This window comes from Panulirus ornatus, chromosome 36 (genome assembly GCF_036320965.1).
Source record: "Panulirus ornatus isolate Po-2019 chromosome 36, ASM3632096v1, whole genome shotgun sequence".
Lineage (NCBI taxonomy): Eukaryota > Metazoa > Arthropoda > Malacostraca > Decapoda > Palinuridae > Panulirus > Panulirus ornatus.
Window position 1 is genome coordinate 18408235 of NC_092259.1, and position 14961 is coordinate 18423195.

The 14961-nt window shown below is 42.9% G+C and overlaps 1 protein-coding gene across 13 annotated transcripts in view; it reads left to right on the forward strand.

Annotated features, from left to right (window-relative positions):
- Window positions 1–14961, forward strand: part of Art1 (arginine methyltransferase 1) — a 116493-nt gene that overhangs the window by 34224 nt on the left and 67308 nt on the right. For all 13 annotated transcript variants that reach the window (XM_071683615.1, XM_071683616.1, XM_071683611.1 and 10 more), the window contains exon 5: window positions 4909–5108. In XM_071683615.1, coding sequence (XP_071539716.1) covers window positions 4909–5108 — 200 coding nt within the window. The remainder of the gene's footprint in view (window positions 1–4908; window positions 5109–14961) is intronic.

Here is a 14961-nt window from a genome sequence, read left to right on the forward strand (position 1 = left end):
AAAGGGGATAAGAGTGAGTGCTCAAATTACAGAGGTATAAGTTTGTTGAGTATTCCTGGTAAATTATATGGGAGGGTATTGATTGAGAGGGTGAAGGCATGTACAGAGCATCAGATTGGGGAAGAGCAGTGTGGTTTCAGAAGTGGTAGAGGATGTGTGGATCAGGTGTTTGCTTTGAAGAATGTATGTGAGAAATACTTAGAAAAGCAAATGGATTTGTATGTAGCATTTATGGATCTGGAGAAGGCATATGATAGAGTTGATAGAGATGCTCTGTGGAAGGTATTAAGAATATATGGTGTGGGAGGAAAGTTGTTAGAAGCAGCGAAAAGTTTTTATCGAGGATGTAAGGCATGTGTACGTGTAGGAAGAGAGGAAAGTGATTGGTTCTCAGTGAATGTAGGTTTGCGGCAGGGGTGTGTGATGTCTCCATGGTTGTTTAATTTGTTTATGGATGGGGTTGTTAGGGAGGTGAATGCAAGAGTTTTGGAAAGAGGGGCAAGTATGAAGTCTGTTGGGGATGAGAGAGCTTGGGAAGTGAGTCAGTTGTTGTTCGCTGATGATACAGCGCTGATGGCTGATTCATGTGAGAAACTGCAGAAGCTGGTGACTGAGTTTGGTAAAGTGTGTGGAAGAAGAAAGTTAAGAGTAAATGTGAATGAGAGCAAGGTTATTAGGTACAGTAGGGTTGAGGGTCAAGTCAATTGGGAGGTGAGTTTGAATGGAGAAAAACTGGAGGAAGTGAAGTGTTTTAGATATCTGGGAGTGGATCTGGCAGCGGATGGAACCATGGAAGCGGAAGTGGATCATAGGGTGGGGGAGGGGGCGAAAATTCTGGGGGCCTTGAAGAATGTGTGGAAGTCGAGAACATTATCTCGGAAAGCAAAAATGGGTATGTTTGAAGGAATAGTGGTTCCAACAATGTTGTATGGTTGCGAGGCGTGGGCTATGGATAGAGTTGTGCGCAGGAGGATGGATGTGCTGGAAATGAGATGTTTGAGGACAATGTGTGGTGTGAGGTGGTTTGATCGAGTGAGTAACGTAAGGGTAAGAGAGATGTGTGGAAATAAAAAGAGCGTGGTTGAGAGAGCAGAAGAGGGTGTTTTGAAGTGGTTTGGGCACATGGAGAGAATGAGTGAGGAAAGATTGACCAAGAGGATATATGTGTCGGAGGTGGAGGGAACGAGGAGAAGAGGGAGACCAAATTGGAGGTGGAAAGATGGAGTGAAAAAGATTTTTTGTGTGATCGGGGCCTGAACATGCAGGAGGGTGAAAGGAGGGCAAGGAATAGAGTGAATTGGAGCGATGTGGTATACCGGGGTTGACGTGCTGTCAGTGGATTGAATCAAGGCATGTGAAACGTCTGGGGTAAACCATGGAAAGCTGTGTAGGTATGTATATTTGCGTGTGTGGACGTATGTATATACATGTGTATGGGGGGGGTTGGGCCATTTCTTTCGTCTGTTTCCTTGCGCTACCTCGCAAAAGCGGGAGACAGCGACAAAGTATAATAAAAAAAAGAAATAATAATGAGTACATTAAGATGTATAGGTATGTATATTTGTGTGTGTGGACGTGTATGTATATACATGTGTACGTGGGTGGGCTGGGCCATTCATTTGTCTGTTTCCTTGTGCTATCTCACATGAGAATAAAGATCATGAGAGGCAAGTGTTTTGGGAGCAGCTGAATTAGTGTGTAAGTGGTTTTGATGCACAAGACAGGGTTATAGTGATAGGGGATTTGAATGCAAAGGTGAGTAATGTGGCAGTTAAGGGAATAATTGGTATACATGGGGTGTTCAGTGTTGTAAATGGAAATGGTGAAGAGCTTGTTGATTTATGTGATTGGGAATACCTGTTTTAAAAAGTGAGATATACATAAGTATACATATGTAAGTAGGAGAGATGGCAAGAGAGCGTTATTGGATTACTTGTTAATTGATAGGCGCGCGAAAGAGAGACTTTTGGATGTAAATGTGCTGAGAGGCGCAACTGGAGGGATGTCTGATCATTATCTTGTGGAGGCGAAGGTGAAGATTTGTAGGTGTTTTCGGAAAAGAAGAGAGAATATTGGGATGAAGAGAGTGGTGAGAGTAAGTGAGCTTGGGAAGGAGACTTGTGTGAGGAAGTACCAGGAAAGACTGAGTACAGAATGGAAAAAGGTAAGAACAAGGGAGGTAAGGGGAGTGGGGGAGGAATGGGGTGTATTTAGGGAAGCAGTGATGGCTTGTGCAAAAGATGCTTGTGGCATGAGAAGCGTGGGAGGTGGGTTGATTAAAAAAAGTAGTGAGTGGTGGGTTGAAGAGGTAAGATTATTAGTGAAAGAGAAGAGAGAGGCATTTGGACGACTTTTGCAGGGAAAAAATGCAAATGAGTGGGAGATGTATAAAAGAAAGAGGCAGAAGGTCAAGAGAAAGGTGCAAGAGGTGAAAAAGAGGGCAAATGAGAGTTGGGGTGAGATAGTATCATTAAATTTTAGGGAGAATAAAAAGATGTTTTGGAAGGAGGTAAATAAAGTGCGTAAGACAAGGGAGCAAATGGGAACTTCAGTGAAGGGCGCAAATGGGGAGGTGATAACAAGTAGTGGTGATGTGAGAAGGAGATGGAGTGAGTATTTTAAAGTTTTGTTGAATGTGTTTGATGATAGAGTGGCAGATATAGGGTGTTTTGGTCGAGGTGGTGTGCAAAGTGAGAGGGTTAGTGAAAATGATTTGGTAAACAGGGAAGAGGTAGTAAAAGCTTTACGGAAGGTGAAAGCCGGCAAGGCAGCAGGTTTGGATGGTATTGCAGTGGAATTTATTAAAAAGGGGGGTGACTGTAGTGTTGACTGGTTGTTAAGGTTATTTAATGTATGTATGGTTCATGGTGAGTTGCCTGAGTATTGGCGGAATGCTTGCTTAGTGCCATTGTACAAAGGCAAAGGGGATAAGAGTAAGTGCTCAAATTACAGAGGTATAAGTTTGTTGAGTATTCCTGGTAAATTATATGGGAGGGTATTGATTGAGAGGGTGAAGGCATGTACAGAGCATCAGATTGGGGAAGAGCATTGTGGTTTCAAAAGTGGTAGAGGATGTGTGGATCAGGTGTTTGCTTTGAAGAATGTATGTGAGAAATACTTAGAAAAGGAAATGGATATGTATGTAGCATTTATGGATGTGGAGAAGGCATATGATAGAGTTGATAGAGATGCTCTGTGGAAGATGTTAAGAATATATGGTGTGGGAGGGAAGTTGTTAGAAGCAGTGAATAGTTTTTATCGAGGATGTAAGGCATGTGTACATGTAGGGAAGAGAGGAAAGTGATTGGTTCTCAGTGAATGTAGGTTTGCGGCAGGGGTGTGTGATGTCTCCATGGTTGTTTAATTTGTTTATGGATGGGGTTGTTAGGGAGGTGAATGCAAGAGTTTTGGAAAGAGGGACAAGTATGAAGTCTGTTGTGGATGAGAGAGCTTGGGAAGTGAGTCAGTTGTTGTTCGCTGATGATCCAGCACTGGTGGCTGCTTCATGTGAGAAACTGCGGAAGCTGGTGACTGAGTTTGGTAAAGTGTGTGAAAGAAGAAAGTTAAGAGTAAATGTGAATGAGAGCAAGGTTATCAGGTACAGTAGGGTTGAGGGTCAAGTCAATTGAGAGGTAAGTTTGAATGGAGAAAAACTGGAGGAAGTAAAGTGTTTTAGATATCTGGGAGTGGATCTGGCAGCAGATGGAACCATGGAAGCGGAAGTGAATCATAGGTTGGGGGAGGGGGCGAAAATCCTGGGAGCCTTGAAGAATGTTTGGAAGTCGAGAACATTATCTCTGAAAGCAAAAATGGGTATGTTTGAAGGAATAGTGGTTCCAACAATGTTGTATGGTTGCGAGGCGTGGGCTATGGATAGAGTTGTGCGGAGGAGGGTGGATGTGTTGGAAATGAGATGTTTGAGGACAATATTTGGTGTGAGGTGGTTTGATCGAGTAAGTAATGTAAGGGTAAGAGAGATGTGTGGAAATGAAAAGAGTGTGGTTGAGAGAGCAGAAGAGTGTTTTGAAATGGTCTGGGCACATGGAGAGAATGAGTGAGGAAAGATTGACCAAGAGGAAATATGTGTCGGAGGTGGAGGGAACGAGGAGAAGTGGGAGACCAAATTGGAGGTGGAAAGATGGAGTGAAAAAGATATTGAGTGATCAGGGCCTGAACATGCAGGAGGGTGAAAGGCATGCAAGGAATAGAGTGTATTGGAACGATGTGGTATACCGGGGTTGACGTGCTATCAATGGATTGAATCGGCATGTGAAGCGTCTGGGGTAAACCATGGAAAGTTGTGTGGGGCCTGGATGTGGAAAGGTAGCTGTGGTTTCGGTGCATTCTTACATGACAGCTAGAGACTGAGTGTGAACAAATGGGACCTTTGTTGTCTTTTCCTAGCACTACCCCGCACACATGAGGGGGGAGGGGGATGTTATTCCATGTGTGGCGAGGTGGCGATGGGAATAGATAAAGGCAGACAGTATGAATTATGTACATATGTATATGTCTGTGTGTGTATGTATGTGTACATTGAGATGTATAGGTGTGTATATTTGCGTGTGTGGACGTGTATGTATATACGTGTGTATGTGGGTGGGTTGGGCCAGTCTTTCGTCTGTTTCCTTGCGCTACCTCGCTAACGCGGGATACATCGACAAAGCATAAATAAAAATGAAAAATAAAATATTCGTATGTATATGAGTGGCCATTCTGTCTGTTTCCTTGCGCTACCTTGCTGACACGGGAAACAGCAGTTATGTATATTAGATAATAGATGTTTATTTCATATATAATTATGCATTTATATATGATTTTATGTATACAAATATGTATATTTATGGAATTTATACGTGTTTGTGTGTTTAACCTTGTTTATACATACTTTTTTCTTTCAAACCACAGTTGTGGAAATAATTCAGGGGAAAGTGGAGGAGGTCACACTACCTGTAGACAAGGTAGATATTATTATTAGCGAATGGATGGGTTACTGCCTCTTTTATGAATCAATGCTGGAAACTGTCCTCCATGCACGTGATAAGTGGTTGGCTCCTGATGGTATGCTGTTCCCCGACCGTGCTACGCTGTTTGTTGTTGGGATTGAGGTAAGTGCCTGTCAACTTTTGTGTTTGTATGTTGTGATTATTTTGTATCCATTCTAAATATGTTGATAGTAGTAGGTCATATTTTCATTCTTAAAATGCATTTTTATTTTTTGAGATAATGCATAAAGTTTTTATGTTGTCTATTTGAGGTAATGCATAAAGTTTTTATGTTGTCTTTGGTTGCCTGACATCAAAATTCATATAGTAAAGTGGAATACACTTCCCTCTGTGAATTATTAATCGTGTAAATGTGGAGCATTTACAACACTCCATGCTGCAGACTACTGGACACAGCCCTCTGGGGTGCACTTGATTCACTCTAGTGCAGTATGATTTGGAGAGGAATATCCATATGTTAATGTTTATGCTGACCATTGTTACTGAGTGGCTCGTGAATTGAAGAAAATGCTTAAGCATATCCTACTCGGCTAATGATACCACAGTGTTTACACTATGAACCACACTAGAGACGGGACATATTGAAGACTAACAGACATTAACCTAGTTTATGGTTGTCACTGCTTCACTCAAGCTCATTCTCTCTACACTCAGTCTTTCTTTAACACTTAGCTAGGAGTGCATATCTGAAATTTAAAAAGTTCTGTTGAATAGGTATACATGTGAAAAAGAAATCTTGAAATGCACCAGATTATTTCATACATTCTTCCCCAATACTTGATCATTGTTTCCCGTGTTAGCGAGGCAGTGCCATAGACAGATGAAGAAAGGCCACATCTGCTCACATCCATTCTCTAGCTGTCATTTGTAATGCACCAAAAACACAGCTCCATATCCATAACCAGGACCCACAGATCTTTCCATGGTTTACCCTAGATGCTTCAATACCCTGGTTCAGTCCATTAACAGCACTTCAACCCCAACATACCACACCATTCCGATTCACTCTGTCCCATCATGCCTTTCTCCATCCTGCATGTTAAGGCTCTGATCGCTCAAAATCTTTTTCACTCCATCCTTCCATTTCCAGTTTGATTATCCCGTTCTCCTTGTTCTTCTTTCTCACCCTCAGTTTTTTATTTCCACCTCTTTCTTACCCTTTCCATTACTTACGTAATCAAAGCTTCTCACTCCACTCATTGTCCCCAGACATTTCCAACACATTCGACCTCCTACGCATGCTGTGCATCCATATTTGATATAATATTGTTGGGACTACTATTCCTTCAAACATACCCCATGTTCTCCCTTTACACACATTCTTCATTGCTCCCAAAACCTTCACCCCTTCATCCACCCTATGACTCATATTTGCTTCCATGGTTCTGTTCCCTGCTGTATCCACTCTCAGGTATTTAAAATTCTTCATTTCCTCCAATTTTTCTTCATTCAGCCTCACATTCCAAAACCTGTCTCACTTTTGCTAAATCTAATAACCTTGCTTTTATTCACATTTACTCTCAATTTCTCCTTTCACACACACATTTCCAAATTCTGTTATCAACTTATGGAGTTTCTTACTCAAAACTGCCACCAATGCTGTAACATTAGCAAACAACAACTGACTCACTTCCCAATCTCCCTCATCCCCGACAGACTGCATACTTGCCCCTCTCTGCAAGAGTCTTGTATTTAGGTCCCTCAACACTCCATAATCAGATTGAACAACCATGGTGACATCACACACACACTTGCACCCCATTGCTGCAGACTAACGCCTCACCTGGAAACATGCCCTATCCTCTCTCCCTACTCATAGACATGCCTTAAAAGCTTGATAAAAACTTGTCACTTCTTGTAGGAGCTTTCCTCCAACAATATGTTTTTAAACTTCCACAAAGCATCTCCATCAACCCAACCATGTGCTCTTTTTTCCAGATCCATAAATGCCACATACAAATTGATTTGTTTTTCAAAGTGTATTCTTGCACACATTCTGTAAAGGAACACCTGTATAAGTATTATTGATTGAGTGGGTGAAGGCCTGTATAGAGCATCTGACTGGGGAGGAGCTGTGTGGTTTCAAAAGTGGTTGAGGATGTTTGGATCAGGATAGAGCATAAGATTGGGAAGGAGCAGTGTGGTTTCAGAAGTGGTAGATGACGTATGGATCACGATTATATCTTGGTCCACACATCCAGTAAACCTTCTGAAGCCAAACTGCTCCTCCCCAATCTGATGCTTTGTACATGCCTTCACCCTCTAAGTCAATACCCCCCTCCATTCAACTTGCCAGGTTTACTTGATAAACTTGTATCTCTTGTTTGAATGCTCATCTTTTCCCCCTTGCCTTTTTACAGTGGCACTATTCATGCATTGTGCCAATTCCCAAGCACCATACCATGATGCATACACATATTGGAAATCAGTACCAGCAATACAGTCAGCCCATTTCTCAATAAACTCATATGCACTTCCATCCAATTATAGTAGCCTTTCAACATTTCATCTTAAGCGAGGCTTTCACACCTCTTCTTTCTTCACCAAACCACTCCATGACTGTTTCACTTTGTGTACCATCCCTACCAAAACACTTTGCATCTGCCACTCTGTCCATCAAATGTGTTCAGCAGTCCCTCAAAACACACCGTATCTCCTCCTCACTTTTTGCACTGTGTTAAAACTAGCCCTTCCACCCCCTTCACTGGTATACCCATTTGTTCTCTTGTCATTTGCACGTTATTTACCTCCTCTGAAAACATCTTATTCTCCCAAAAGTTTACTGATGGTCCCATACCCCAACTCTCATTTGCCCTCTTTTTTCAACTTGTACCTTTCACATAAGTTGCCTCCTCGCCACACATGAAATGGCACCCCACTCCCCCTGCTTGCCCGTGAGTTAGTGCTAGGAAAAGACAACTAAGGCCACATTTGTTCACACAAAGTCTCTAGCTGTCATGTGTAATGCACTGAAATCGCAGCTCCCTTTCCACATCCAGGCCTCACGAAACTTTCAACGGTTTACCCCGGATGCTTCAAATGTCCTGGTTCAATCCATTGACAGCACGTCCATCCAGTATAGCACATCGTTCCAGTTCACTCTATTCCTTGCACGCCTTTCACCCTCCTGTATGTTCACTCCCCGACCGTTCAAAATTTTTTTCACTCCATCCTTCCACCTCCAATTTGGTCTCCCACTTCTCTTCATTCTCTCCACCTCTAACTCATATATCCTCTTTGTCAATTTTTCCTAACTCATTCTGTCCATGTGACCAAACCATTTCAATACACCCTCTTCTGCTCTCCCAATCACACTCTTTTTTATTACCACACATCTCTCTTACCCTATTATTACTTACTCAATCAAACCACATCACACCACATATTGTCCTCAAACATCTCATTTCCAGCACATCCACCGGCCTGTGCACAACTCTACCCATAGCCCACACCTCACAACCATATAACATTGTTGGAACCACTATTCATGCAAACATCCCCATTTTTGCTTTCCAAGATAATGTTCTTGACTTCCACACATTCTTCAAGGCTCCCAGAATTTTTGCCCCCTCCCCCACCCTATGATTCACTTCTGCTTCCATGGTTCCATCCGCTGCCAAATCCACTCCCAGATATCTAAAGCACTTCACTTCCTCTAGTTTTTCTCCATTCAAACTTACCTCCCAATTGACTTGACCCTCAACACTACTGTACCTAATAACCTTGCTCTTATTCACATTTACTCTCAACTTTCTTCTCTCACACACTTTCCCAAACTCAGTCACCAGCTTCTGCAGTTTCTCACATGAATGAGCCACCTGCACTGTATCATCAGCAAACAACAACTGACTCACTTCCCAAGCTCTCTCATCCACAACAGACTGCATACTTGCCCCTCTTTCCAAAACTCTTGCATTCACCTCCCTGACAACCCCATCCATAAACAAATTAAACAACCATAGAGGCATCACACACCCCTGCCGCAAACCTACATTCACTGAGAACCAATCACTTTCCTCTCTTCCTACACGTACACATGCCTTACATCCTCGATAAAAACTTTTCACTGCTTCCAACAACTTGCCTCCCACACCATATATTGTTAATACCTTCCACAGAGCATCTCTATCAACTCTATCATATGCCTTCTCCAGATCCATAAATGCTACATACATATCCATTTGCTTTTCTAAGTATTTCTCACATACATTCTTCAAAGCAAACACCTGATCCACACATCCTCTACCACTTCTGAAACCACACTGCTCTTCCCCAATCTGATTCTCTGTACATGCCTTCACCATCTAAATCAATACCCTCCCGTATAATTTCCCGGGAATACTCAACAAACTTATACCTCTGTAATTTGAGCACTCACTTTTATTCCCTTTGCCTTTGTACAGTGGCACTATGCAAGCATTCCCCCAAACCTCAGGCACCTCACCGTGAGTCATACATACATTAGATAACCTTACCAACCAGTCAACAATACAGTCACCCCCTTTTTTGATAAATTCCACTGCAGTACCATCCAAACCCGCTGCCTTGCCGGCTTTCATCTTCCGCAAAGCTTTTACTACCTCTTCTCTGTTTACCAAATCATTTTCCCTAACCCTCTCACTTTGCACACCACCTCGACCAAAACACCCTATATCTGCCACTCTATCATCAAACACATTCAACAGACCTTCAAACTCACTCCATCTCCTTCTCACATCACCACTACTTGCTATCACCTCCCCATTTGCCCCCTTCACTGAAGTTCCCATTTGTTCCCTTGTCTTATACACTTTATTTACCTCCTTCCAAAACATCTTTTTATTCTTCCTAAAATTTAATGATACTCTCTCACCGCAACTCTCATTTGCCCTCTTTTTCACCTCTTGCACCTTTCTCTTGACCTCTTACCTCTTTCTTTTATACATCACTCAGTCATTTGCATTATTCCCCTGCAAAAATCGTCCAAATGCCTCTCTCTTCTCTTTCACTTATAATCTTACTTCTTAATCCCACCACTCACTACCCTTTCTAATCAACCAACCTCCCATGCTTCTCATGCCACAAACATCCTTTGAGCAAGCCATCACTGCTTCCCTAAATACATCCCATTCCTCCCCCACTCCCCTTATGTCCTTTGTTCTCACCTTTTTCCATTCTGTACTCAGTCTCTCCTGGTACTTCCTCACACGCGTCTCCTTCCCAAGCTCACTTACTCTCACCACTCTAGAGGTTTTCAGAAAAGAAGAGAGAATGTTCTCTCTTCTTTTCTGAAAACCTCTACAAATCTTCACCTTTGCCTCCACAAGATAATGATCAGACATCCCTCCTGTTGCACCTCTCAGCACATTAACATCCAAAAGTCTCTCTTTCACGCGCCTATCAATTAACACGTAATCCAATAACGCTCTCTGGCCATCTCACATGCTTTCATATGTATACGTGTATCTCTCTTTTTAAACCAGGTATTCCCAATCACCAGTCCTTTTTCCAGCACATAAATGTACAAGCTCTTCACCATTTTCAATACAACACTGAACATGCCATGTATACCAAGTATTCCCTCACCTGCCACATTACTCACCTTTGCATTCAAATCACTCATCACTATAACCCGGTCTTGTCCATCAAAACCACTAACACACTCATTCAGCTTCTCCTAAAACACTTGCCTCTCATGATCTTTCTTCTCATGCCCAGGTGCATATGCACCAATAATCACCCATCTCTGTCCATCAACTTTCAGTTTTACCCTTATCAATCTAGAGTTTACTTTCTTACACTCTATCACATACTCCCACCACTCCTGTTTCAGGAGTACTGCTACTCCCTCCCTTGCCCTTGTCCTCTCACTAACCCCTGACTTTACTCCGAAAACATTCCCAAATCACTCTTCCCCTTTACCCTTGAGCTTCATTTCACTCAGAGCCAAAACATCCAGGTTCCTTTCCTCAAACATACTACCTATGTCTCCTTTTTTCTCATCTTGGTTACATCCACACACATTTAGACACCCCAATCTGAGCCTTCGAGGAGGATGAGCACTCCCCACGTGACTCCTTCTTCTGTTTCCCCTTTTAGAAAGTTAAAATACAAGGAGGGGAGGGTTTATAGTCCCCCACTCCCGTCCCCTTTAGTCGCCTTCTACAACACATGAGGAATGTGTGGGAAGTATTCTTTCTCCCTTATCCTCAGGGATACATATGAGGAGGGGAGGGTTTCTAGTCCCCCGCTCCCGTCCCCTTTAGTCGCCTTCTACAACACGTGACGAATGCGTGGGAAGTATTCTTTCTCTCCTATCCCCAGGGATATATGTATAAGTTGAAATGTATATTTATTTTTTATACTTAGTCGCCGTCTCCTGCGTTAGCGAGGTAGTGCAAGGAAGAAGACGAAAGAGTGGCCCTACACACCCACATACACATGCATATACATAAATGCCCGCACACGCACATGTACATACCTATACATTTCAATGTGTACATACATATACAGATGTATATATTTTCTTTCATACTATTTGCCATTTCCCGTGTTAGCGAGGTAGCGTTAAGAACAGAGGACTGAACCTTTGAGGGAATATTCTCACCTGGCCTCCTTCTCTGTTCCTTCTTTTGGAGAATTAAAAAAGACCGAGAGGGGAGGATTTCCAGCCCCCCGTTCCCTTCCCTTCCCTTCCCCTTTTAGTCGCCTTCTACGACACGCAGGGAATACATGGGAAGTATTCTTTCTCCCCTATCCCCAGGGATAAGATATATATACACATGTACATATACTTGCCGTCATCCATTCCTGTTGCCACCCCACCACACACGAAATGTATAGGTATGTATATGTGCATGTGTGGACATGTATGTAAATACATGTGTATGTGGGTGAGTTGGGCCATTCTTTCATCTGTTTCCTTGTGCTACTTCGCTAATGCGGGAGACAGCGACAAAGTGTAATGACTGAATAAAATACATAGATCTCTATATTATCCTGGACAGGCCCCCGTGTTACGTCCTGCCTGCACCCCTTACACATTAAAGGGTGTATAATCAGCCGTAGGCCCATTAAAACAGAGAACTATGTTTTAACGGCTTTTGTTAACGGGGATTTGGGCTAGACACAGATTCCCTCTCAATCTGGCTAACATCTCCTGACATCTGACGGCCATAATGATATACCTAATTTTTCCTTTTTCTCAAATTGGTCCAATACCAAACACAAATATAAATATTATTCTATTTGCTTTGTCGCTGTCTCCCGCGTTTGCGAGATAGCGCAAGGAAACAGACGAAAGAAATGGCCCAACCCACCCCCATACACGTGTATATACACACACGTCCACACACGCAAATATACATACCTATACATCTCAATGTACACATATATATACACACACAGACACATACATATATACCCATGCACACAATTCACACTGTCTGCCTTTATTCATTTTCATCGCCACCTCGCCACACATGGAATAACATCCCCCTCCCCCCTCATGTGTGCGGGGTAGCGTTAGGAAAAGACAACAAAGGCCTCATTCGTTCACACTCAGCCTCTAGCTGTCATGCAATAATGCTCGAAACCACAGCTCCCTTTCAACATCCAGGCCCCACACAGCTTTCCATGCTTTACCCTAGACGCTTCACATGCCCTGATTCAATCCACTGACAGCACGTCAACCCTGGTATACCACATCGATCCAATTCACTTTATTCCTTGCCTGCCTTTCACCCTCTTGCATGTTCAGGCCCGAATCACTCAAAATCTTTTTCACTCCATCTTTCCACCTCCAATTTGGTCTCCCACTTCTCCTCGTTCCCTCCACCTCCGACACATATTTCCTCTTGGTCAGTCTTTCCTTACTCATTCTCTCCATGTGCCCAGACCATTTCAAAACACCCTCTTTTGCTCTCTTAACCATGCTCTTTTTATTTCCACACATCTCTCTTACCCTTACATTACTTACTCAATCAAACCACCTCACACCACACATTGTCCTCAAACATCTCATTTCCAGCACATCCACCCTCCTGCGCACAACTCTATCCATAGCCCACGCCTCGCAACCATACAACATTGTTGGAACCACTATTCCTTCAAACATACCCATTTTTGCTTTCTGAGATAATGTTCTCGACTTCCACACCCCTTCGACTTCCACACCACTTCCCCCCCCCCCCTATGATTCACTTCCGCTTCCATGGTTCCATCCGCTGCCAGATCCACTCCCAGATATCTAAAACACTTTACTTCCTCCAGTTTTTCTCCATTCAGACTTACCTCCCAATTGACTTGACCCTCAACCCTACTGTACCTAATAACCTTGCTCGACCCTCAACCCTACTGTACCTAATAACCTTGCTCTTATTCACATTTACTCTTAAACTTTCTTCTTTCACACACTTTACCAAACTCAGTCACCAGCTTCTGCAGTTTCTCACATGAATCAGCCACCAGCGCTGTATCATCAGCGAACAACAACTGACTCGCTTCCCAAGCTCTCTCATCCACAGCAGACTTCATTTTTGCCCCTCTTTCCAAAACTCTTTCATTCACCTCCCTACCAACCCCATCCATAAACAAATTAAACAACCATGGAGACATCACACACCCCTGCTGCAAACCTACATTCACTGAGAACCAATCACTTTCCTCTCTTCCTACACGTACACATGCCTTACATCCTCAATAAAAACTTTTCACTGCTTCTAACAACTTGCCACCCACACCATATATTCTTAATACCTTCCACAGAGCATCTCTATCAACTCTATCATATGCCTTCTCCAGATCCATAAATGCTACATACAAATCCATTTGCTTTTCTAAGTATTTCTCACATACATTCTTCAAAGCACACACCTGATCCACACATCCTCTACCACTTCTGAAACCACACTGCTCTTCCCCAATCTGATGCTCTGTACATGCCTTCACCCACTCAATCAATACCCTCCCATATAATTTACCAGGAATACTCAACAAACTTTTTTTTTTTTTTTTATACTATTCGCCATTTCCCGCGATAGCGAGGTAGCGTCAAGAACAGAGGACTGGGCCTCTGAGGGAATATCCTCACCTGGCCCTCTTCTCTGTTCCTTCTTTTGGGGGGAGGGGAAACAAAAAAAAAAAAACATACAAACTTATACCTCTGTAATTTGAGCACTCACTCTTATCCCCTTTGCCTTTGTACAATGGCACTATGCACGCATTCCGCCAATTCTCAGGCACCTCACCATGAGTCATACATACATTAAATAACCTTACCAACCAGTCAACAGTCACTCATAATACAGTCACCCCCTTTTTTAATAAATTCCACTGCAATACCATCCAAACCTGCTGCCTTGCCGGCTTTCATCTTCCGCAAAGCTTTTACTACCTCTTCTCTGTTTACCAAATCATTTTCCCTAACCCTCTCACTTTGCACACCACCTCGACCAAAACACCCTATATCTGCCACTCTATCATCAAACACATTCTACTAACCTTCAAAATACTCACTCCATCTCCTTCTCACATCACCACTACTTGTTATCACCTCCCCATTTGCGCCCTTCACTGAAGTTCCCATTTGCTCCCTTGTCTTACGCACTTTATTTACCTCCTTCCAGAACATCTTTTTATTCTCCCTAAAATTTAATGATACTCTCTCACCCCAACTCTCATTTGCCCTCTTTTCCACCTCTTGCACCTTTCTCTTGACCTCCTGTCTCTTTCTTTTATACATCTCCCACTCAATTGCATTTTTTCCCTGCAAAAATCGTCCAAATGCCTCTCTCTTCTCTTTCACTAATAATCTTACTTCTTCATCCCACCACTCACTACCCTTTCTAATCAACCCACCTCCCACTCATGCCACAAGCATCTTTTGCGCAATCCATCACTGATTCCCTAAATACATCCCATTCCTCCCCCACTCCCCTCACTTCCATTGTTCTCACCTTTTTCCATTCTGTAATCA